This window comes from Zonotrichia albicollis, chromosome 8 (assembly GCF_047830755.1).
Source record: "Zonotrichia albicollis isolate bZonAlb1 chromosome 8, bZonAlb1.hap1, whole genome shotgun sequence".
Taxonomy (NCBI): domain Eukaryota; kingdom Metazoa; phylum Chordata; class Aves; order Passeriformes; family Passerellidae; genus Zonotrichia; species Zonotrichia albicollis.
The window spans coordinates 24200687-24226370 of record NC_133826.1 but is presented as its reverse complement, the minus strand read 5'-3'; the positions used below and the strand labels follow the sequence as shown (position 1 = coordinate 24226370).

The 25684-nt window shown below is 41.3% G+C and overlaps 1 protein-coding gene across 3 annotated transcripts; it reads left to right on the top strand.

Moving 5' to 3' along the window:
- The first annotated feature begins 391 nt into the window (after positions 1–391).
- EDEM3 (ER degradation enhancing alpha-mannosidase like protein 3) lies at positions 392–25684 on the top strand. 3 transcript variants are annotated; one of them, XM_005487042.4, is made up of 21 exons: positions 392–758; positions 2443–2488; positions 5584–5684; positions 8146–8185; positions 8622–8734; positions 9357–9510; positions 9998–10132; positions 10539–10644; positions 11138–11235; positions 12467–12592; positions 13298–13381; positions 14318–14401; positions 14581–14705; positions 15221–15386; positions 17579–17733; positions 18500–18653; positions 19152–19346; positions 20090–20255; positions 20604–20789; positions 21588–21602; positions 22256–25684. In XM_005487042.4, exons 1-21 carry the CDS (start codon positions 598–600, stop codon positions 22663–22665), a joined length of 2820 nt encoding a protein of 939 aa, XP_005487099.1. In that variant the 5' UTR covers positions 392–597; the 3' UTR covers positions 22666–25684. The 3 variants fall into 3 exon arrangements, with proteins under 3 accessions (XP_005487099.1, XP_005487098.1, XP_005487100.1); XM_005487041.4 differs by having other exon boundaries at positions 442–758; positions 21588–21635; XM_005487043.4 differs by lacking the exon at positions 21588–21602 and having other exon boundaries at positions 443–758.

The following is a 25684-nucleotide window of genomic DNA, read 5'->3' as shown; positions in this document are numbered from 1 at the left end:
TTTAAGGGAGCAGGGAGTGACAGCGTGAGGGGGAACGGCCTCACACTGAGCGTTGGATTGGGTATTTAGGAGGAAGTTCTTCGCCGCTAGGGTGGTGAGGCCCCCCCGTTACAGGGTGCCCACAGAAGCCGTGGCTGCCCCTTCGGTGGGAGAGTGCAAGGCCAGGCTGGACGGGGCTCTGAGTACGTCCCTGCCCACCATGGGCTGCTCCGCACGGCCCCTTCCGTCCGGAGCCGCTCCGGGCAGCGCCTGAGGCAGCACGGCGGGCGGGGCGGGGTGCGGGGCACGCCGGGAGCTGTGTGCTGTCAGGACGCGGGGCACGCCGGGAGCTGTGGTTCCCCACCCTTTGTCCACGTCGACCCTCTCGTTACGCGGTCCCTGCCGGCTCACGTGACCCGCCCGGTGCGCTCTCCCATTGGCCCGGCGGCGCGCGCTGGAGGAGGGGCGGTGCCGGAAGCGGCGGCGGCGCGAGGCCGTTTCCTTGGCTACGCCCCCGCGGGCGCGCGCGGAGGGGCCGGGCCGGGCCCTTCCTGCCCCGGGAGCCGCGGGAGCGGCGATGGGCCCGCAGCGGGACTAGCGGGCACCCGGCCGGCCGCCATGGCCCTCAGCGCAGCTCCGGGCTGCCGCGCCGGGGAGCGGGGGCCCCGCTGGAGGAGGCCCTGGAAGCTCCTGGCCCTTGGCCTGCTCTCCGCCTCCTCCGTGCTGGCGGCCGCCCCGGGCGCCGGGGCCATGAGCAGGGAGGAGAAGCGCCGGCTGGGGTGAGCGCAGGGACGGACGGAGGGAGGGACGGACGGCGGGCCGGGGCCGGGCCGGCGTGTGCGCTGCCCGCGGGGCTGGGATGGGCTGGGATCGGTGACTGCAGTGCTTCGGGACGGCGGCCCCTGTCCGTCTGTCCGTCCGTCCGTCTGCCCCCGAACGCTCCGGGGGCCGTGCTGGGGCCGCGTGTGCCGGAGCCTGGCCGTGTCCGGGCCAGCTCCGCCAGCTGCGGGGCACACGCGGCCCCGGCTCCGCTCCGGGATCGAGCCGTGTGCTCTGGGAGCCTGGAGCTCGCCTTGGAGCTTCAGGCAGGGCTTGCTGAAAAGGGGCTGGGGGTGAAAGTGAGCAAAGGTAAGAGCAAATCCCCGCTCGGTTGGTTTAATTGTGGCCGGGAGAGTGCGGGAGTCATAAAAAAGGTAAATGTTGACGTGTGTTCTGCCCAGTTCCTGTATGTAACATAAACCGCTCCAGTCCCCGTGCACGTACGTGTAAGACGCTGATTTTTTATCGCAGTTTTTAGCTGAAGTGTAAATATTACAACGTATGTAGAAATGCATTTTCCTGCATGGAGCGGGACTTGTTAAAACAAATTTGCAATCAAGAGTATTTTGTGTTAGTATGCTTCTGGGGACAGTTTCATCGTCCTCTTCCCATCCGGTGGTCAGTTGTACAGAGCAATAATGCAAAAAGTCTGCTGGAGAAGCAGTGTGGATGCTCTCACAGTTGTTAAGGTTGGAAAAGGCCTCCAAGATCATCAAGTCCAGCTGTCATGTATAAGTTGATATTTAACTCCAGTGTTTACAGTTACTGGGATTTTCCATCATGGGTTCTCAGGAAAATTTGTGCAATCTTTTATGTTTTCTTCATGAGGCTACACAAGGAGTTGAAGTTTCATCCCCCAATTTGTTTTAAAATTTTTGCATTGCACTTAAAATATCATCTGATACCCCAGGCATGTGCAGGCCATGCCCTGCTGTGGTTTGTGTTTGCCTGTAAATGTAAGTTTTAAGCAGTTGTCTGTGTGCTGCATCACCCAGCAGCTCGGTGTGTTTATCTGGGGTTTTTTGCCTGCTGCAACCTGAGAGGCACCTGGGAAAAGCACCATCCTCTACTCTTTTGATGCCTTAATGCACTAGAGTTAAAACTACTCCTTGAATTTCCAAGTCATTGAGCTAAATTGGATATTTACAATATAATTGTGGTGTTCCTGGCTCCTTTATGTTCTGTCTTATCAGCAGAGATTGTGAATTATGTTGATGGTAGAAATTAGCATCCTTTTTTCCTTGCAGGGCTCCTTAGTGAAACAGTTAGGAATGATCACAAGTAGTGCTGTGTCTTAAAAAACAAGGTGTTTTTTTGGGAGTTTTTATGTGTGGAAGCATTTCTGTTCTTTCAGACATATGATACAAAAAGTAAGGATTTTCTTTAGTTTTTGCTTGCCAAGAGACCCCTAAATAATTTCGTGTTAGGTGAAGAAAGAGTCTTTCCTTTCTGGAGTGGACAAGAATAGCTGAATCAAGAAAAAATATTATTCTATATATCATTTACTTGAGTAGAGTATGTTAGTAGAGGACCTGTGCCTGACATTCAGATATTAAAGAATGATACCTGTAAGTTAAAGGTATACCTGTGTGTTAAAGGCCATTGGGAGACATACACTAATGCTTTTCCTTTTTTCTTTTTTAGAAATCAAGTGCTTGAAATGTTTGATCATGCATATAGCAATTATATGGTAAGTGAAATACTTGTTTGGTGTTTTTCAGAGGAGTTGTTGCTGACCTAGGGGAGAAAACAACCTACAGTACATGACATTCTATAGAAACATCTGGGAAGGAGGGGTGAAAACAGAGCTAAAATAAATAACAGCACCTGTAAAGCCTTTAAAAAGACCACAAGTGTTACTTTCAGGAAGGTTGTGAAGGCTTTTAGAGTAGTAACTAAGAATTGCTTGTGGTAACTCTCCTAATCCATGCCTGACCTTTCCCAAACCAGTTCATCTCATGTCAGGCTATCAACAGTAAAGAATTTGGTTTGAAACTCCAGGAAAAGGAACTTTGGGAGAGCTGTCTGTAGACATTAGACTCTGGAGAACACAAATTGATCTTACTTACTTTGTAGGTAAAAATGGCATTTAATATTTCTTCAGTGGTAAGCCATGCCAGATGCAGTTTGGGTGTTGTACAGACTGTTTGCAGAAGAGAAAGGGAATCTGGTGCCATATCCCAGGGTGTGACTGTCATATGACCATGGGCCATGCTGGCTGTGGTTTCTTTTGCTCTGACTTGTGATTCCTGTGCAGGTATCCTCCTGTTCTGGATCTCTGAGCCATCCCACACACTCTGCTCTGGCTCTGTTTACAAAAGCTTAACAATAAATGGTTACTTGGAGTGCACTTCCTCAAGTAAAAATTACTTTAAAATATTCTATAAGTAATACACTTCTGAGGAGAAAGTGTGGATTTGACTAAGATAAATATAAAAGATTAATTCTTACTGGCTTCATGTGAACATTCTTGCACATTCTTTGTGGCTGTTACAGAAACCCCTCTGAAGTTGCATCAGTTCCTGCAGCACAAACTGCTGTTTCCTTGCAGCATCTTGCCACATGTCCCAGGTTCTGTGTTATGGGTTAAACTTGAATATGTAATTCAAACTTAAAATGTCAGGAGTTAAAACTTTATACAACATGGGAGAGATACAGGACTGTAGAGTGGACAGAAAGCTAAGCCAAGAGGATTTTCAAAGGGGTGCAGTTTCTCCTTTTAACTTAAGCTCTGGACTTTTGAAACCTTTAGCAGTTAAACATCAAGGCTTTTTGGTTGTAATTTTTGTAATCTGGTTCCATGAAAAACACTTGGCTTGGATTTCCTCAATGGAAAACTTATGTGTTTGGCAAAATTGGACAAAATATTACAAAGAGCTGTGCTTCTACTGTTCATTGTGTGATAAATTGGCAACTGGTAGGGGTCTTGCCACATCTGAAGCAAGAAACTTCTGTCTGAAGGAGAGAGAAAACTTCAGTTATCCTGGAGACTTTGAAGCCAAAAGGATATTTATTTGCCACGTATGCTGGAGCACTAAACAAACAGAGAAATGTGACTTGCTTGTTTAAAAAAAGATTAGAGTATCAGACTTGATTCTGACAACAGGAGAATGAAGTGTTTTTGCAGGTGTTTTTGAAACAGCCAGCTGAAAAGTTTTGATTTTCTGTTTCTATTAATACATATTTTAGACATTTGTATTTAGAAGACTGAAAATTGATGTTTGATTGCAGGGGAAATTCCCTTGCCTTTTTTTGTCTTTTTAAAGTTGTTAACAGAAGCTTAGAAAAAGCTGCTGGGTTTTTTCAGTCCTTGAACTACATTTGTAATAATGGGGTTATTTCTCTTCTTGACTGTCAGAACATGTGAAAATGACATGTCAGTCACTTGAGGCCAGTGACAAGTTGGGAAATAACTCAGTGCAATAGCTGCTTATTCTCTGATGTAGGCAGAGAATAAGTGAACTTTTATTTTTCAAAATGCTTCAAGTTCTTTATTTGTAAAGCTAAAAGTTTATTTTTCCAGATTTTTTATCACTTCTCTTATCCAAAATTTAAGCCAGAGATCTCAGTTTTGACATTATTTTTGTTGTGTACTTCTTTAATCTGTTTTTCTGAATACTTTGCAGAGGTATTCAGAAACATCTAAGCTGTACTAAAATGATCTAGATTCTGCCTTTTGTAGTTAAACTTGAGGAGAACAAAGACTTGAGCAAAGACCAAAACACTCAGGAGGGTGGTATACAGGGAAACAAACCATCAGTTTCAAAAGAAGTTTCTGTAAGAGCTGTTTATTTATAGAGGAATGTTTCTTTTTTATTTTTATTTCATGCTTGAATACAGATTATTTTTGTACCATATATTTGGAAAGATTTTGCATGTGTTTACTTGCAGTTTCAGTGCAGCAATTGAAGTTTTTTCTCCTGCCACATGTTAGTTCTCCACTAGAAGTCAAACTGGAGACCTCAGTACAGCAGCCAGTTTCCTGCTGAAATAAAGAGAAAAAGCTCTGTCCCAAACCACTTGTGTTAAGATTCTAAAGGAGGCAATTTCATGTTTATTTGAATTAGATATATTTAAGATTCATTGTCATTGATGTCAGTCTTATATTTGTAATATTTGTAAAAGGCTCAGTCTTGTTAAGTTTTGGTGGGGGTTTTTTTTGTGAATGTTATCTTTTATGTCTTGTGTAATAATTCATCAATGTTTTGTTTGAACTTCTGAGTTCTCTTACCTGTCACTGATTGTCACCCTCAGCCAGGTGAGTTCATTGTGCAGAGTGCAGTGAAGGCCATCAAGGTGATGGAGAGGCTGGAGCATCTTCCCTGTAAAGATAGGCTGAGGGAGCTGGGGCTGTTCAGCCTGGAGAAGGGAAAGCTCCAGGGAGTTTAACAAGGGAAGCTGTCAAGAAGACAGAGCCAGGCTGTTCTCAGGAGGGCTGAGAGGAAATGGGCATAAACTGAACCACTGCAGGTTCCCTCTGAACAGGAGGAAACACTTCTGTATGGAGTTGCCCCGGTACTGACACAGGGTGCCCAGAGAGGCCATGGACTCCCCCTTGCAGATGCTCAGGAGTTACCTGGACATGGTACAGGGCAGCTGGGTCTGGGTGACCCTTCTTGAGCAGAGGGCTTGCAAAAGATGAACTCTGGAGGTCCCTTCCCAGCTGCAGGGCTCTGTGGTGGCCCTGCAGGTTTTCTGAAGAGCAGCATGATGAAGGTTCCTTTTGCAGGCTCCCAAGGGTGGCAGTGAGCACTGTAACTGATTCCCCTGTTTTGTTCCCAACAGGAGCATGCGTATCCAGCTGATGAACTCATGCCTTTAACTTGTCGTGGACGAGTGCGGGGTCAGGAGCCAAGTCGAGGGGATGTGGATGATGCCTTGGGAAAGTTAGTGTCTGAAATGGTCACTGTAAACATCTAGGAATAGAATTACAATTGGCAGCCCATAAAACTTGTGTGTTCAGTTGATTTGGCCAGAAACTTACACTTGTAAGAAGTGTTTTTGTTGTTATGAAGTTAACTTACACTTCTGTTTTTATTATTATGAAGTTAACTTACACTTGTAAGAAATGTTTTTGTTGTTGTGAAGTTAACTTACACTTGTGTCTTTATTATTATAAAGTTAACTCATGTGAAATTGTACCTTAATTAGAAGAAGAGAATTGAGCAGTGAATGAAATCCAAAAATAATTTTTTAATGGTCCTCCCAAGTATTTTCCATAGGAAAGCCTTCCAAATGTGGCTGACATTTATGATATTAGTAGTGCAGGTTATAAGGGTTAATGTTGTGCTGAACATAACAATAAACTCTTATCCATGATGCTGGCCTAATAAGTGATATTTAAAGTGCTTTTTTAAAGTAGAAAGTTTTCTGAAAACAAGCAGTCAAATGATTATCATGTGTATGATAGCCTGAGGCCTTTGCTGAAGTATAAAACATTATTTCAGAAATATTTTCTGTTCTTTCTTTCAAGGGAGTTGAGAGTACAAAATACTGATCCTTTGGCTAGCAGAATGTAAATTTAAGGACTGTTTTTTTCCATGTTAAATGGAATAATCAAAGGCAAAATTGACCTATTCTAAATGCATTTGTAATTGATACCTTTGAATATGTGCAGTTTATAGATCAAATTCTTTAATAACAAACAGCTGATTTTTTTTAGTATCACTGTTTAATGTCTCTAAGCACAGTAATGTTAATCAAAGCTGAAATCCTTCTCTTAAATAGTGCTTCTAATTGTCTGTAGGATATTGAGCATGTTATTTTGGCTATGTTTTGTTATGTACAGATGTTTTTTAGTCTAGAGATTTCCATATAATCCTGCTGCCTTGAAGGTATCCAAAGATACAGCAGATGAAAAATGTAATGAAAATGTATTTTGAATCCATTCTTTTTAATGACCTTTTTTAAAAGTAACATTCTAGCATTTGAGTAAAAATACCTTCCAGCCCATTTGAGTAGAAATACCTTCCCCCCTGCTCTCTACCCTTAAATGCATTAAATTATTGTATGTGTTTATTATTTTTTTGTATACAGGCTTTATTCTCTACCTTATAATTAGTTACATTATTATGTAGCAGATTTCTTATCTAATTCCTATTTCTTGCCAGCTGCCTCATCAGTTGTGTTCTCTGCCAGTCTTTGCAATCACAGAATGACAGGGTGAGGGAGCTGGGTCAGTTCTGTTTCCCTGGAGAACTTAGGAGCCTTCCATATAGATGTGAAAGGCATAATTTCTCTCCTCTTGTACAGAAAAAGTTGTGAATTTGTTAGGCAGTTGTGCACAATCATTAGTTAATCTCTGTCTCCTGTAAAACAGCACTTAAAAAGTGCCCTTATGTCTTTACAAATTCAAGAGAATTATAATATAGGAACACTTAATTAGAATTGTGGTGTCACATGTTGCCTGCAAGGTTTCAAAGACTGGGCACTTACTGAAATCCTTGGTGTGTGCTCCTCAGCAGGCAATTTTAACTGTTCCACAGTGTTCAGTTTTAACACCATCATGTTCTGTAAATTCTATTCTGTGTTGTGGGTGTGTCTTAGCACAGGAGCAGTTGTTAGACATATTTATGATACAATTATAGATATAATTCCTGGGATGGGGAAAGGTCCTCTCAGCTCTGGATGCACTGGAGCAGCTCTGGAGAAAACCTCTGATCCTTGTTAGGATCTTCTTGTTTCAGGCACTGTGGAGCTGACTTGATGCTCTCTTTTCATGGAATAATCACAGAATCCCAGCCTGGTTTGGGTTGGAAGAGCCCTTAAAGCCCATCCAGTTCCATGGGCAGGGACACCTTCCACCAGCCCAGGTTGCTCCAAGCCCTGTCCAGCCTGGCCTTGGGCACTGCTAAAATAGTTCTTTATTTTAGAATAAATAAAGTAGTTCCTTATTTTAAGCCTACCACTTGCTAGTGTTGGAACAGTTTCTGGTATGAGAAATTTAGCTTGGAATGGCTTGTCATCTCAACGTTTTTCCTTTTTTTTGAAAAACTAAGTGAAACAGAGGCTGGAAAACCACTTAAACTTTTATGCTGGATTTCTTAATAGATTTGATTGGAGACAAGAAATAAAAATGAAATTTATTTACCAGAATTTAGAAAGCATTGCAGTAAATAAATGTATCTGTAATCGTAGCCTCTTTGTCAGCTCCTATTCTGGTCACTAGCAAAGGGGAGAAACTTAGAAAGAGGTTTTGATATTAAACATGTTAAGTACAGCTGATTGTTTTGCAGCTGGTGGTCTGTGAGAATTTAGTTTCTTCCCTGGTATCAGTTACTATTAAAAATCACTTAATTCCTACAGATACAGATCTATAGTAAATCTGTTTTAAATTTTCTTTCATAGGTTTTCACTGACCTTAATTGATACCTTGGACACTCTTGTGGTAAGCTTAATCTGTTGATAAGCTTTGATAAAACAGATTGTTTTCTGATGCTCAGACTTATTTTTAGATTTCTTTTTCATGGCTGTTGATCTCTGGCTCTGTTTGAAGTGTCTGTTGCTTGTGGGAACTTTGAAATGCTGTGAGGATGGAGTTTGGAGTTGGTTGTAATAACTACAGCAGTTCCTTCACATTTCAGTGATACTTTTTTATGTTGCTTTTATTTTGGCTCTAACTTAACACAAGAGAGTTATAGTCTAAAGCAAGAGGCTCAGTTAGTGGTGGGCACCTCTTAATAACTGCTGATGTATTTCTGGTTTGAATTGTATGTTCATATTTCTTGGGTAACTTTGTGTGCACTGAAATATCCTGTATGCAAATACACTGTGACTGCATTAGCTATACTGGAACTGAACACCTGCTCACTGTTGTATTCCAGGTGTTAAATAAAACCAAAGAGTTTGAAGAGGCTGTAAAAAAAGTAATAAAGGATGTTAATTTAGATAATGACATAGTTGTGTCTGTCTTTGAAACCAACATAAGAGTCCTTGGGTGAGTAACTTTTGTTTTCAAAGCTCCTAAAAATGTGGATTTTAGGCAGTGTCTTTAAGACGCTCTTCTGTGCTATTCCACCTGTTTGAAATAGTTGTGCCTTTGTCAGAGAGTGGTTTTAAAATGCAAGGCAGGACTCGCTGCAGTGGTACTGGATCAAGCTGCCCCATCTCACTGCTGCAGGCACAGCTCTGCTGATTAAGAACCCCATGAGCATGCTGAGGGAGCAGGGGGGTTGCTTTAGAGAAACAGGTTTGCAAATGTCTCTGTTCAATACTTGATTTACCACATTTTGATACCTGGGATCATAGATTATTTCAGCTTGGAAGGGACCTCTGGGGCTCAATGCTGGATCAGAAAATGTAATTTTAAGTTATTATATGACATTTTGGAGATCTTGGTTGCTATTCCTGTCTAATATTGATGAATCTATGAATCCAATGATAAACAAGAAGAATTGCTTCCCAAATCCTGATAGCAAACCTTGATTATAATGGGAATTGGATCAGCAGTCTAAAACCTAGGGTCACAGTTATGTACATGTCGTCTAATTGTAGAGAGCTGTCCTTGCTGTTCAGATGAACATACCTTTTGAGATGTGGATCATTTCTCTTGTGTTTAGAGGTCTCCTAGGTGGGCACTCAGTGGCAATTATGCTGAAGGAAAAAGGTGAATATATGCAGTGGTACAATGGTGAACTCCTGCACATGGCCAAGGAACTGGGCTACAAGCTTTTACCTGCTTTTAACACCACTAGTGGTCTCCCTTATCCAAGAGTAAGTTCTGTTTCTGTAATGCAGGATTATACTGTAATCATGACTTCTGCTGTTTTGATTTTATATCTGTTTCCAAAATCATTTCTGTATTCATTAAGTGGCAAGAAAATTGAAAACTGATAAATTGCAGGTACTCTAAGAGCCAGGAGTAGTGAGATATTTACAAAACTAAATTTTCAGGAGCTCTTGTGATGGTTTGAGTTCCTGATTTGTTGCTAAAAAATTGCTCAGATTAGATTTTTATTCTCTTACTGTATTCTCTTATTCAAATGCCTAGTGAACCAGGCAACAGGATCTTGTTTGGGAGGGTTGAGATTTTGAGTATTTGTGGATAGTTCTCTGTGCATGTCTAGGTTGGCAGAGCAAAACCAAAGAGATCTGTTTTTTCTTGTCTTTAGAAAGAGCATAGATTATATACTTGCTATACAAGGAATGTAAACTCTTTCAGCTAGGAAAAATAAATATTATAATGTCTGTTTTTCTCTAGGTTAACTTAAAATTTGGTGTAAGACATCCAGAAGCACGAACAGGAACAGAAACTGATACCTGTACAGCTTGTGCTGGTACCTTGATCCTTGAGTTTGCAGCTTTAAGCAGATTCACAGGAACATCTATATTTGAGGTTTGCTTTCCACGATATCTTATTTTTTGCCTTAACGTAATGTTTACAGTTTGTAATTTTGGAAAAAGAATTCTGAGTTCACTAAATGCATGTCTTAGCTGTGCTGCACAAAAACTTTTGTATATGTTGAGATCTGTAGTGTTTGTGGGTTTTCTTCCAAGGTTTGATTTTTTTCAATAATTTTTTAAATCACAGGAAATAATTTTGGTTGAAAGTAGTTAGAGTAATACAGAAGTAAACAAATATTCTGAAGATCAGAAGGAGTTCTGAAATTGTTAGACATGAAACTATTCCTATGAATCTATTATGAATCCTATTCCTTTCCTGGCATCTTAATTGAAATAGCCAGAAGAATCAGAGTTGAGTGTCTGTGTTTCCCAATTCCCTGTTGCTGTTGTTGTTGCAGGAATATGCCCGGAAGGCGCTGGATTTTATCTGGGAGAAGAGGCAGCGCAGCAGCAACTTAGTGGGGGTCACCATCAACATCCACACCGGGGACTGGGTCCGCAAAGGTGGGGCTGAGCCACAGCCAGGGGGTCTCACCCACCCCCAGCAGGCTTACCTGGGCTGCTGAAAGATGTTAATGGGAGAGGCAGTGGAGGAACATGCTGCCCCAAAGCCTGGCTCTGGTAGAGAAAGTGGTTTTATTCATGGCAAAGTGTTCCCTGATCCTCTTTAATACCAAGAGGGAAGTGCCTTGGGATGAATTTTAAGAGATGGCTATAAATACATGGGAAAAATATAAATAGGATGAGAGAACTGATGATCTGTGAAATAAGTGTCTTTTAATGCATGTCTGTCCGTATTATTATGTGCACTGGTAGTGCAAAGCCTTTGGCATACACACACAGTATTGTGTCTCTGCTTCCATCTGTGCCTTAATTCCAGTGAAAGGAGGCTTTTCCTTTCACTGGAAGAGCCTTTAAATCTAAAGTAGGAAAATGTGGAAAATACCCATATTGCTACATAAAGTAAACCCACCCTTTTATTTTCACCTGTTCCTAGACAGTGGAGTTGGAGCAGGAATAGATTCATACTATGAATATTTATTAAAAGCCTATGTCTTGCTGGGAGATGACAGTTTCCTGGAAAGATTTAACACGGTAAGTTAACACCTTGCTCAGGTTTGTGCCTTCTGTAATACAAATTTCAGAGTAATTGTGTTGTCAGCTGTTAGCCTGAGAAGGGATCTTTAGTAGAATTTCTATGACTTCTGCTGTATTCAGTGCCAGCTCTTTTTACTGAGGGTTTTTGCTAATCTTGGGTGATTAGCTGTCACATGAGCAGTTATTTTAACCCTGTCCAGTAAACCTCAGAACCTTGTAGGCCTTTATCCATGTTCCTGGCATGAGAGAAGCTGTATTCCCAGACCAATACTGCAAATGTTTCTGTAAAAGAACGTAAGGACCTCTTCTTCCAAACCATTGTACAATTTCATTTTGTCCTGGAGCAACAAAAAAAATCAAAGTGTGAATCTTGCTTTGCACTGCAGATCTTCGGGCCCGGGATGCATTTAAGTATACAAGCTGAAAACCATACTCAGTTTTTTTTAATTCACAGATTACTGAGCAGCTTTGGTCAGCATCATAATTCTTTCATAAAAGCATTATTTATTTTGAAAATAGCAATATCCATTAAAAACATCTTAAATAATATAATTATTTTACATCATATAGCATGATTTTTTTATTAGAAGATAATAATTCCATCGTTAAAGTTGTAATACTTTAGGTGTAATGATGATTTCATGGTCCTAAGTGTTACATTTTCCTTGAGCTACATCTGTTAAGTGTTTCTGTCAGTTTGGCTGATGTGCTCAGGATTGCACCTTCTGAAAACAAAATTTGGGGTTGGAAGTCAGCAACATGGCAAGTGACCTAGAGGGTTTAGAAGTTCTTCTGAGCCATGCAGTCTAGCTGCTTTGTGTGGGTTTTTTAACCTCCTTTTCCTTCTGAGATCCATATGCTTTGGAATTCTGTTGTTCAGAAAAAGCAATTTCAGCTTTCTTTAGAGTGTGCTTTAAAATTCAGCCAAAACAAATGTGCCTTAACTGTGATATTCCTGGTTTATCACATGGCTGCTGGATGTACTTTTGTGTATGTGTATTCCTTGGAAATGTGGTGAGCTGTGCAAGTGTAGTAATGTGGAGCTTTTCAGTATTTACTACACTTGGTTTTAGTTTGCAAAACTAGAGATGAGAGGCATTGCCAAATGTAATAATGATTGGAGATGTAGTACTGGCTTTTCCATTCAAATGCAATGCCAGTCTGGTGATCTGTCTCTCTTTTGGGGAATGAATTGATGCAAACTCCTGCTTTTCCTGATGTTTGGCAGCACTATGATGCCATAATGAGATACATCAGCCAGCCACCTCTTCTCCTTGATGTTCACATTCACAAACCAATGCTAAATGCTCGGACCTGGATGGATTCTCTGCTTGCTTTCTTCCCTGGATTGCAGGTAAGGTGTAAAATCCATGTACAAATGGTTTTAGTAACAAAGAAATGATTAACTAGGTTAGATATATGATTTTCAAGCCAAGTGTAGTAATTTGATTTTCAGAAATACTGAGGGAACATCCCTGGCAGTGTCCAAGGCCAGGCTGGACAGGGCTTGGAGCACCCTGGGCTAGAGGAAGGTGTCCCTGCCCATGGCAGGGGTGGCACTGGATGGGCTGTAAGGTCCTTTCCAACCCAAACCATTCTGATTCCATGATTTCTGTACTTATTCTTCCAGTCACTTCAATGCCATGATGCAAGTTAATGTGCTTTGCTGGCTATGTTGAGTATCAGGACAAGTGTGTTCCTGTAATTTGCTTCCTTCACTCCTAGTCATGAAAATACTCCAATTAAGCTTCCTTTGTACTTGTAACTGGTTTTCTACTTTGTGTGCCATTGACATCTTTAAGATAACCTAAATGATGTTTTCAAGTTCTTTGTAAATGTCAGAAGTCCTTGTTCTACATGGGCAATAATTTTAATGAGTTCAGTGATTTTGCTTAAAAAACTCTTAAGGAGTAGCTGTGACTTACACTGATAGGGATTAATAATTACAATATGTAGTGACTGCTCTGTGGCTTTACATGAACACACCATGAGTGTTTTTAACCTTGAGTATTAGCCCTATGCTTGGTGAATTAATGATACTTTTATTATTTAATTTTAGGTGTTGAAGGGTGATATTAGACCTGCTATTGAAACACATGAGATGCTGTATCAGGTTATAAAAAAGCATAACTTCCTTCCAGAGGTAAGGTAGTAGTTTTTTGATTTTGTAAATCAAAAATTTGTGTTTTTGATTGTGTAAACTGATTCTTACAATTCTTACATCAATTTGAACAGTTGCAGATGCCCATTTGAAAAACCAGCAGGTATATATGTTATTAAAATCAGAGCTTCGTTTCCACGGCATTCTTATGTGATTTGCAGTTCTGCAGGTCTGACAGCTGAGAGGATGTTCTGAAATTTTGTATAATGACTTTGAAAGTCAGCACACAAACTTACTGCAGATGCTGCAAGTCTTTGAGCAAGTCCATTATTCACAGAAAAGCTTGTTTACCTGCTGAAGTGTGTGTCTTTAATCTGTGATGACTCAGATTATATTTGAAAGCTTCTGACTCTGGGTTTAATTCTGACTTTCCTCTAGTGTAAGCTTATTTCTCTTAGAGAACATTTTAATTAACATCACATTCACCTAGTGTGGTTATTGAGAGCAAAGAATTCTAAGCACTGGAATGACTTTTGAGGACCTTTAAAATGGTGTAATTTGGCTCTTTATGGGTTTTTTGTTGTATTTTTTGTGTTTTGTACTTATGAAGGAAACTTTAAAAGGTCAGGTAGTTATAGTTAAGCCAACAGACTACCCCCTAAGCAAAGACTTGTTTTAAATCTTAGTGTGAAATAGTAGTGAATATATGACAGAAGTGGCTTTTCCCAGTGCTCATTAAGAGTGAATAGGTAGGCTAGGAAATTTTTAGATATCTGACATCTAGCCTGTGGTATTAATTTAGAAACAGCTGCTTAACCATCTGTCAGTGTGCAGTGACACTTGACTGCACTGGAGGTGTCAGGTGGTAGGTATGTTTGCAAAAATGGTGTTTATCAAAGCTAGGCTGTTCAAGTAAACCTGTGTTTGGTTTGCATTCCTGCATTTATTTTATTTTTGTCCGTTCTTTTTCATCCTCAGGCATTCACAACAGACTTCAGAGTTCACTGGGCTCAGCATCCTCTGAGGCCTGAATTTGCTGAAAGCACCTACTTCTTATATAAGGTACAGTCACATCCACTCCTCTGACCTTTGAGCACTTTTTCTTGCACCTGGAGTTTTGTTGCTGTTTTATTTCAATACAGAATTGAGTGGCATATCTCCATCTTAACTTATCCCCTGGAGCCAGTTTAGGATATAAACAAGATGTAATGGTTATAAATTTTTTTTGTTTTATTTCATAGGCTACAGGAGACCCTTACTACCTAGAAGTAGGAAAAACCCTCATTGAAAACTTGAACAAGTATGCCAGAGTTCCCTGTGGGTTTGCTGCAATGAAGGATGTTCGTACAGGAAGTCATGAAGACAGGTAAAGTTTGTACAATTATCTTTTAAAGTACAAAAACACAGAAAAAAAATCAAATTTCCCTGTGTAATTGAATTAAGATTTGAGGACCTGTCTGTCTTCACTCTGATAACCAAGCCTTAAATTACCTGTTTGTAATTGCATTGAACTGTAAATGCATTGAAACAAGCTGTGCACTGTTTCAGTAGAGTTATAGGATGCTCTAGAAGAATATTTTCAGTTTAATAACCTTTCATTTGTCTGAGAGCAATAGATTAATTACTTTCAAGCTAAATATACTTCAAATCTGTAAGTTTGTCAGGAGGTTTATTTGTTTTTTTCTGTAATGCTGTTTTGTACTGAATGTGCTGAATCATTTCCCTCCAAACACAGCTTCTTCCAAGCAGAAGGAATGCTAATGGAATTATGTCCAGCAGTGATAGTCATGAAGTCTTCAGAGATGGAGAACTAGGAATATTTATTCTACTGATGTTCTAGAAATGAGCTCTCCCTAAAGGATATCCCCTTTTTCTCCACAGGATGGACTCATTTTTCCTGGCTGAGATGTTTAAATATCTGTACCTGCTGTTTGCTGATAAGGAGGACATGATTTTTGACATTGAAGATTATATCTTCACCACAGAAGCTCATCTATTGCCACTCTGGCTCTCCACAACAAACCAAACCATCTCTAAAAAAAATACAGTATGTAACAGCTCCAGCCTAAATCAGTTTCTGTGATACACTTCCTTTTTTTTGAGGAGAAATGGAAATAAAATCAGGAAAGATCATAGTTTGAGGAAGTGCACCAGTTTGAACACATTGTTTAATAGGCACTGTTTCATCATATTAACAGTCACAAGAGTAGGAATAATGAGTGGATTCTGCACTGCTGAACCTTGAGATAAAAGATAGGAATTATTAGCAAGATTTTAAAATAAAATCATTCCCCACTTCTGTATAAATTGGAAGATAATACAGTAGGATAATTTGTCCCCATCTTTATTTTTTTATTATTTTTTCTAAAACCTAAGGTTTTCTTGTTTGTTCTTGTGAACAAATTTTGAAAGTTTTTTTGAAACAGCTGTGGAATTAATTTGACAAGATACAGAGCTACAGACAGATTAGGGATGTTTAATCACTTTAGTCCATGCAGTAGGCACCTATTGCATAAATATGAGAACAGTTGTGGGTTTATAAATCACTTAACCTTCCAAAATAACCTGGAGTGATACAAATGTGCCATGAAGCATCATAAATCTTCACCTTTTTTTGATTTTGTGGTCAACAAGGTGACATAATTTGTCTGTAAGGCAATAAGAAAAAGGAAGAAGAGAAAGAGAAAATTATGTCTGAGACATATTTGTGCTTCTATTTTTAGCATTTTCTAAGAGTTTTAGAATAATGCCTGGATCAGAGGAAAAGGCTTATATTGTGTGTCAAGCTATATATCCTGGAAAAATCACTGTTTGATGGACTTTAGCATTAAGCAGTGACAAATTTTCAGTTATTTCATCTTAATGTCAAACACTGGTTATGTTTTAATGGATCATGGATTTGGTGTTAAATGTTCCTTCAGGGTAGAAATCCCACACCCTCTCTGAAATGTTCCTTCCCTGTGATTTATCTTTCTTCCCTGAGTTTTGGGAACAGGCTGGTTTCTGCACTAAACAAGAAGTTTTCTGAAGGGTCTGAAGGAGCATTTTATCTAACTTTTGTTCCCAATATAAGAATTTAATACCTTTGAGACAGGCAGGGTTCCCACAGCTGGTGCTGTTCTCAGTGCTGGCCTAACTTTGTTCTGTTGAGAACTGCAAATGTTAATGAAAAGCCAGTAGAGAGGATAGAATAAATTGCTCAAATGCACTTTTTTAAGCTCTTTGAGTCAAAGCTGCAAATGGGCATAATCCAAGTAAGCAAAACCCATTGAAAATGGTGTCAGGTGGCTGAAAGGCTGTGACGTTGGGTGTTCCTCTTTTATGGAATTTTATCTGAACAGATGGAATGTGTAAATGATTTTTAACATAAATACAGTGCTATTAAAACAAACTGTGAGAGAGATACTTGGTGCTATCAACCCAACATCCTGTTTGTATTTGCTCTCATAAACAAGAAAGGTCATGCATGTCTTAGTAACAGCCCTTTAGGTCTTGGGTTTTAGGGAGCCTTGAAATCCTTGATTTTTCATTGGCCACTATGTTGCAAACAGGAGGGGTGAGTCTTTTTAGATAGATGAATACTACATAAATTTTTATGGGTTATGAAATGAGCTTGCCAGTTATCTATAGCCAGTTATTTGCTAAGCTAAGGACATGCTAAATGTGGCTCCAAACCACCAGACATGTTCCACATGGCTTCACATGTTACAAACCAGCAATTTGTGCAGATGTTCACTCTGCCATTGTTCCTGAAAATAGAAATTGTTTGAATTATATAGAGATTCATCCTTGCTCATCCAGACTTGCAAGTCTGTGTGGCTCCTGAGGAGGAGAATCTTTTGTTCACGTGAAAAGATGTGACATTTTTAGTAAGAACGACCTAAAGCCTGCAGCTGGTTACTCACTGTAAAGCCGGTATCAGGTGAAACCAGAACTACTGCCTTTGCTTGTCCAGCACATAAAATACAGGGCACTGGCTTTGTCATGAGCAGGTTTGACAAGAACTGTCTACTAGCAGAGGATTAGTTGTTTCTGAAAAAAAAAATCTAGAAACTGTATATAAATTTAGTAAATTACAAATTAGAATGAGTGTTGTATTCATCTGTCCAAGGGGCTGCAGTGCACCGGCTCCCCCCTGTTGCTGCCAGATGTCCCCAGAACACAGATGACTTAAGTCACTGATGTTCTTTATGTAAAAACATAACCTGCCTTTTGTTTACTCTGTATCTTTGATTTTAGAGCACAGAGTACACAGAGCTGGATGACAGCAACTTTGACTGGACCTGTCCAAACACGCAGATCCTCTTCCCAAATGACCCCATGTTTGCCCAGAGCATCCGCGAGCCTCTGAAGAACGTGGTGGATAAGAGCTGTCCCCGGGGCATTTCCAGAGCGTAAGATGGATGTTTCCTGTCTTTGTTAGCTCAGGACTGAGTGGAACAGGCCCTGCTGTGCAGGGAAGGAGGGCCATGAGGTGTGCTGGAGCTGGCAGTCCTTTTGGGATGGGCCAAAGTGATGATTCCTGGTTACAGGAAAAAATCGCTTTGGATTTCTCCCAGCAACACTCAGTTTGTTTCCAGGTGGAATTAGCAAGTCTTTCAAAGCAAAAGGAGCTGAATGAGCTGCATACCTTGGCTACAGCTCCCTCTTGGAGTATTGCAGAAAGTGTCTCTATTTGTAAAATACTTTCTGCAGTCTCCTGAACAATTCTGAAAGTCCTCTTTGTAGTAAGGAAATGATGCTGCCACACATAACTGCACCCGTTTTGAGGAATTTACGGCAGTGTTAAGGCTGAGGAAGTTTGTCCTCCTGATCACCTGTTCTGTATTTGTATTTCATGAATAAAACTGAGTTGGAACTTTATGGGGCAAGCTGGGTTTGGTCAATGTTGCAATAATGCAGACTCTTTACAAATGAGAGAGTATATGGCAGTTTTGTTATCAATACTTGGGAGGGAGGTTTTGCACTATAAAATTATTGCTTATATAAAGACAACTTTATAAAAAAGATAACTTGATTGAGAAGTTGCATTCCACTGAAGCTTGCACTCAGTGTACCAAGAATTCCAATCTTGTGATGGCAGAGAACTCTAGAACACTAGAGTTCTGTTTCAAGGATAATCTGATTTTTAAAGCTTTGATCTCTGGTGTCTTTTGGCAGAGAGGAGAGTTTGGGAAGTGGACCAAAACCACCACTGAGAGCCAGAGACTTCATGGCCAGTAATCCTGAGCACCTGGAGATCCTGAAGAAGATGGGAGTCAGTTTGATCCACCTGAAAGATGGACGAGTACAGCTAGTGCAGCATGCAGTGCAAGTAAGATGACCTGGCAGGGTTTTATTTTTTAGAGCTCTCTGCTAAGTCCTCCCAGCAATGATACTTGACACCTGGAGCTTCAGGAGGTACAGCCACCCTGTGGAAGGAGGCACATGAGCTGGATATTGTAGCTATATTTAGGAGGCTGATGCTTGTTAATATTTTTCTCAACAACACTTTTAACTAATCTTCCACTAAATTAGGTAGAGGCTGCTCAGGTTGAAGTGACGTGGCCAACAGCATCTTGGCTGAAAACACTGCTTTCAGTGTGAGATACTTCCATCTCTTTATGAGGTCTATATATTTGTATATTTTCAGTTTCCTGGCTGCTGCAGGTGCTAAACCTTTTGTGAACTGATGCTTGAGTGGAAGTGAGCATCCACCCTGTGTGTACAAGTCTTTGTAGCAGTGGTCCAGGCAAACACTACTTCAGCTTCTTTTCCCCAAAATTCCTCAAACATTTAAGATAAAATTGTTTATTGATTGCTTTCTCTGCAGGCAGCAAGTTCCCTGGATGCTGAGGATGGCTTACGGTTCATGCAGGAAATGATTGAGCTCTCCAGCCAGCAGCAGAAGGAGCAGCAGCTCCCTCCTCGAGCTGTCCAGATTGTTTCCCATCCCTTCTTTGGCAGGGTAGTCTTGACTGCTGGGCCAGCACAGTTTGGGATGGACTTGTCCAAGCACAAAGCAGGGGTATGTGAGATGTGGGTGTGTCTGTTCCTCTCTCTGTTGCACAAGCCTCAGCTCTACAGTGCTGCTGTTGTTTGAGGGCTCCAGCTGATCCTCCAGGTGATCAGTTAATTACAGGGTTAAAATGACAGGCCCAGTGGTGACAATGACAGGGGTTACAGTAGTGGGGTGAGTGGCTTATCTGTCTGTGCTCTGCTCCTGAGTCAGCAGCCATGCTTTAGGATTTAAAACACATGCACAGCATGAGTTGCAAAGCAAGCTCATCCAGTCTGCAGTGCACAGCTAAGGAGATGGTGATTTAGGAGAAGTTTCCCTCTCATGTCAGCCAGGAGCTGGCAGAAGCTTTTTAGAGTTAGAGCAAGTTGTTCTAAGGAAAGCTTTTCTAAAAGGCTCTGTTAGATGGAAGAGGGCAATCCACAGAGGCAGGGGTCCCTGTGGGAAGTAGTAGGAAAACTCATGTTGCAGCCCCAAAGAAGAGTTCCAGACTTTTGCAGTTCATAGGAGAAAAAATTTCCAGAGACAACACTTCCCAGGTGTAGACAAACCACACTGATTATGAGAATTAGGTTTTCATTCAGTCATTCTTTGCTTCTAGAGCTCCACTTTCAAGGCACAGATTGTCTGCACTGACACAAAACAACACTAAATGCAGTAGAATGACTGAAGGAACAAAAATACATGGGAATCTTTCACAAGCATGACCATAGTGCTCTAATTCTCTCTTTATTTTTGTTTTTTCCAAACAGACAAGAGGATTCGTTGCAACCATTAAGCCATATAATGGATGCTCAGAGATCACTAATCCTGAGGCAGTGAAAGAGAAAATTGCTTTGATGCAGAGAGGCCAGTGCATGTTTGCTGAAAAGGCACGAAACATTCAGAAAGCTGGAGCAATAGGAGGCATTGTCATTGGTAAATACAATTCCAGTTTCTTAATTTGTGTAAATATAACCTAATTTTACAGATTTGAAGATACAGGAAAGCTGACAGGCTTTAAGCTGAGAAGCACAGCAATTGTGCTTTCAGAAGACGAAGAGATGTTTGGGGTTTGTCAGGTTCTGTGCAGACACAGATTGGGATGATGGGTTGTCAGTGTTTTTGCAGACTAAAAGTTGTTACTTTAAGGATTGCAGGGTGCTGTCAGTACTAAATCCTGAGGAGTAATGGGGAAATGAAAAGTGGAGGAAAACACAGGGGAGGCTGTTCCAAGTTTAGCTGATCTAACAGAAGTTTGCCCTTTCCCTGGTACTCTCTGCCTAGATGACAACGAGGGCAGCAGCAGTGACACAGCCCCTCTCTTCCAAATGGCTGGGGATGGCAAGAACACAGACGACATCACCATTCCCATGCTCTTCCTCTTCAACAAGGAAGGGAACATCATCCTGGATGCCATCCGGGAGTATGAGGCTGTGGAGGTGCTCCTTTCTGATAAAGCAAAAGACAGAGGTAAGGTTTGAGGTGATTTATGTAAATCTAGCTCCCCTCTGTGCTCTGGCACAGTGGAAAATGGACAGGAATGATTTGCACTGCAGCCCAGAGGTGCTGTGGTTTTCTGTTTGACACTGAAATTAGATTTTTATAATTTTTTTTTTCTGAGAGATATCATTGATATCCACTCCCCTACAAGGTAACGTCCAGAAATGCTGTTCCTAAATGTCACTTTGGCTTAGGAGAAAATCCAGCCTTTTGGATTCCTTTTGAACCCTTTTTGTCATCAGCTGCTTTGAAGCAGCATCAGGAACAGCATGTTTCCAGTGCCCTACATTGTGAGCATCCCTCCCTCAGCAAGATCCCCAGTGACATTCCTGGGACCCAAAAGGAGAGAGACAAGTGCTGGAACCATTTTGCCTATCTAAGGAGAAGTGGTAAACATGAGAAATAAGGCTGCTGACCTCAGATGTTTCGTGGGTGTTCTTGTATAATGCAAGAAAATTGCAAGCTAATACATTCCCACTTGAAATGTTTGAATGCAGCAGAAAATTCCAGATTTTCCTCTTGTAAGCTTTCCTTGTAGCACTGCTGTGTCCAAGCAGAGTAGGTAAGAACAAGTATCCAGAAAATCAGCCTGTTTGCAAAGGGGATATGCCAATATGCCAAAATCTTGTCTTGTTTTTTACAAATCCCTCCTGTTTAACTGTGCTAAGTGCTCTGACAAAATGCTGAATAGAGGACAGCTCTGCCTTTGAGAGTTTGTAATCTATGTCTGCTTCTTCCCCCTCCTCGTGCTTCCGTTTGGAATCCCAGCAACAATCTTTAAAGGTAAAATGATTCCAAACTACATTATTGATAGCAGTAAGTATCCCATGTCAGCAGTGGCATGTGCAGTTAAATTCCCTAAAAATCCTGAAATATCAGTGTCCTGCTTACAGCCATAAGCATCAAACCCAGGGAAATGTGCATGACTAAATTGGGCAATTGTTGGAGCTGAGCTGGGACGTGGGAGACGTGTGTTACTTGCTTTGAGTGGGGAGGCTCTGGCTTTGGCTCTCTCAAATGCACAGTTCAGCAAACCTAGGAAACTCTGTCCAGCTCCCAAGTGCTCAGATGTGGGATTTTGGTGGATCTGGGAGTGCTTTACAATCCAGCATTAAAGTTCAGTGCACACAGTGATTATTTGCTTAAAGCTGAAGCAGGGTAACTGGCACTGACCCACAAGTCACTCCTGAAGTTTGAGGAGCCAAAATGAACCTCAATGTACTGTTTGCCCTCCTTTAAAATGTTTTTACAAGGCTTCCCTCCTATCCCTCTATAAAATACATTCTTCAGTACCATTAAATTTTCATATCACTGGAAAGTTTGCTCTTCCTTGAAGAAATAAGGCCAAGGGAAGCGACCTTGATTTTCAAATACATACTAAAATGTTGCATTCCTACAGTTATTTTAACTTTTTCTTTTTTCCTTCCCTTTCAAAGACTTGGAAATGGAGAATATGGACCAGAAATCATCAGAAAGTGATGCACACAAACCAAATTCCGAGGAAGCTTCTTCAGACTCTCAGGATGCTGGAGCAGTCGCTGAGGAGCCCGAAGGAGGAGGAGAGAGCTCTGCTGTTGGTGACCCTGATCCTTTGTCTGCTGCCAGCACAGCCAGTGCCAGTGTTTCCATGGCACAGGAGGATCCCCACACCTCTGGATCTGCAGATGCCAGTGCTCCAGAGCCAGCATGCACACCAGGGGACAGCCAGCCTCAGGAACAAAACACCCAGACAGAGGCCACTTCCAAAGCTCACTGGGATAGCAAAGTCCAGCCTATGGAATCCATATTAGCAGACTGGAATGAAGATATAGAAGCATTTGAAATGATGGAAAAGGATGAGCTATGACTTGTAATAATAACTTATTTGTTAATAAACAAATGGAGACCTCTTTGGGTAGAAGTGAGGCCCTGATATCCAAGAAAACATATTCAGTATTGGGATGAGCAACCAGGTGTCACCTGGAAAACAACACAGAATTCCAGCACAGGCTCTTTGTATGTTTTAATTTTTCCTGTTTAAAAATGGGAACGTGCAATCAAAGCATTTGGGTGGCCCCGTGGCTGGTGCTGTGCCCCAGGTAGGGACGAGCCTGACTCCTGCCTTCCAGGCTCTGAGGGGGCTCTGGGAAGCAGCTGAGCAGGGTGGGGTGACACACCATGGAATGGTTCTTGATGGGGCACCCACCATCCCCAGCTGAAAGCCTTCCTTACAGCAGCAGGGGAATTGTTTCCAGGTGTCTGCTTTTGTCTGACATATCACAGTGCTGCTCTTCACTCCTTGCACCCCTTGCCACGAGGAACCACAAGGGGACCTGGGGGTTCCCCTCCTGCTCGGCTTCCAGCTGCAGGAATGTCCAAACCAAAGGCAGAGTATGAGCAGGTCCTGTCAGGGAGGCTGGGCCAGCCATGGGGCCGCTGGGAGAGCTGTGGGAAGCACCCAGGGCAGGTGTTGAGTCCCAGGTGTTTCCCTTGGCCTCCCAGGTGGAAAAACTCCAGCCTGCCCCAAAATCTGGAACAGTCTCTGAAAGGACACAGCTCCATCAGCTGTAGCAAAACCTTTTTCTACAAGTTTGACTTCCAACAGCTTGACTCCATGTTCTTTTTATATGCAACTTGTGTGTGTGGTGTTTCAGGCAGGGAGGCCAGGGCCAGTGAGGAAGAGCAACAATTCTGGCTGTTGGGTGGATAGTTCAGAGTCCAGGGGTGTTATCCCAGGCTCTGGAGTTTGTTACAGGTACAAATTTGTTACCCACATTATACTGAAGTAAAAATGGGGAAGTTTAAACAACATAGAGGCATTTTGACTGTGTCCAAAGAAACTGCCAAAAACTAATTAACTTGATTTATATAAACTGCTTTTAGTGACATGTGGTTCAAAAAATGGTTTTATATTAAAGACAGAATGAACACTGCCTATATGCTGCACCAGGCTAAAAAATGCAGGTTTATGTTCATCTTTGCAATGGAGTAAATAAAGAGGAAGCCCCACTCTGGACTGCACCTTTGATTTAGCTGGTGAAATGACACGTGCTGAATATGCAACTGTTAATTAGCACAGCCATACTCTGTATTTATACTCTGTACAGTGAGCAGGGCAATCCCAGGCATGTTGGATCCATGTACTCAGCCACACTTGCTTTCAAAAGCCTCAGAATGCACAGGCACCTTTTGAGAGCATGGCAGTCCATCTAAATATCATCCAGAACTTTAAATCACCAGGGTAGGAGGGAATTTGAGGAGAAATAGCGAATAAGTGTCCTTTGAAAGAAATTAGCTCTTAAATGGAGTTGTCATTCCTTTGCACAAGTAACTGTCTGGAGGCTTGGACTTGAAGCAGCTGGGGGTTTTCAGTTGGGAACGTTTTTATTTATGGGTTTTGTTACATGAGTTCATAGAAGGCATTTGACCATGGGAGCCTTGTAAGTGTCCTTGGTTCCTGGGAGTGCCAGGACACAGCCAAGTGCAGGATCAAACCATGAGGTGCAGATCAAACGTTTCCACTCGAGAATTCCATTGATCTGTCAGTGCTCAGTGCCACAAAAGGAGCATCTTTGTTCCCATGCTTTCTGACATGGACATCATCTTCCTTCTTAGTAGCTCTTTTGGTGGAAATAGAGTTATTTTTATATCCTAGAGGCCTCTGGTCATTACTATCTCAAAATAGCAGCTAAAGGTTTTCTTTTTTTTTTTCTACTTGCAGATTTAGGTGTAGATGTCAAATGTTATTAAAAGGTTAACTTTCCTTGCCATCACCAGCTCATTTTTAGTAACTGCTTTCTCCACCTGTTATTAGAGCAGCAGGCATTACCTTTCAGGGATCCCAGAACTCCATGTGGATTTAGGGGGCAGCATTTTGGTGGTGGCCTACCTCAGATTACTGTTGCCTCCTTCCTTTTGAAGTGGTTTTTGTTTCATTTAGTTCTGCTTCACCTTTGAAACCATCACAAGAGCCATAGCTTTGTTTACAGACCTGAATCAGGCAAGGTTGACCTTTTGGGAAAGAGGAATTAAATTGGGGGGACAGTTTTATTCAGGTTATTTTCACTTTGTATCTCCTTATGAGGACATAGGCTTTGGTTTAACCTGTTCATATCATTCTGGAAAGAATTCAGTTTTCTGTTACTATAATCTTAAAAAGCAAAAAGAATGTATTCATCAAAAAGAAAAACCCTTTTGGAAAGGGGAGAGAGTGTTTTTCCCAAATGTTTGGAAGTCTGCTCCCTGCATATGGAATATTGCTCATCATTAATCAGGAATCACCCTTAGTGTATAGCATTGTACATTTCTTTGTATGGTATTGAAAACTGAAGAATTCAGGAATCACAGCTGCAACTAGCACTTATTCCATGCCATGTAATTCAGATCAGCCAATTAATTTCTCATTTGATCTTAGAGGAATCTTCTTAATTGTTTACATTTATTGTTTCTTAATGAAGTTTGAGAATGAGCCCAGCTCTGGTTCTCCTCCTCCTGCCAGTGTCCCTGAGTAGGCACCAATGAGTGTGTGTTGAGAGGTGAAAAACAGGACATCTTATGCAACAGGCATCAGTCAGAACATAGAAAACAAACCATTCTGTGAATGAAAATTGTATGTTGAGATTTTATAAGATTTTTGGTTTGTTTTTTTTTTAGCCAGACCAATTTACAGCCGTATATTTTCTTATGGAAGATGTCTAATAACAGGTGCTGTAACACTATTGTTGGGTTTTACTCTCTGGTGATAAATGTACCCAATATTTCTAAGGGCAACTATGTACTGTGATGTAAAAGTCTGGGCTAAAATGTACATAATCCGTGTACATAATTGTGTACTTGATTATAACTGCTGATTGTAAAGATTTAATAAAATGTAAATATTCTGGTCA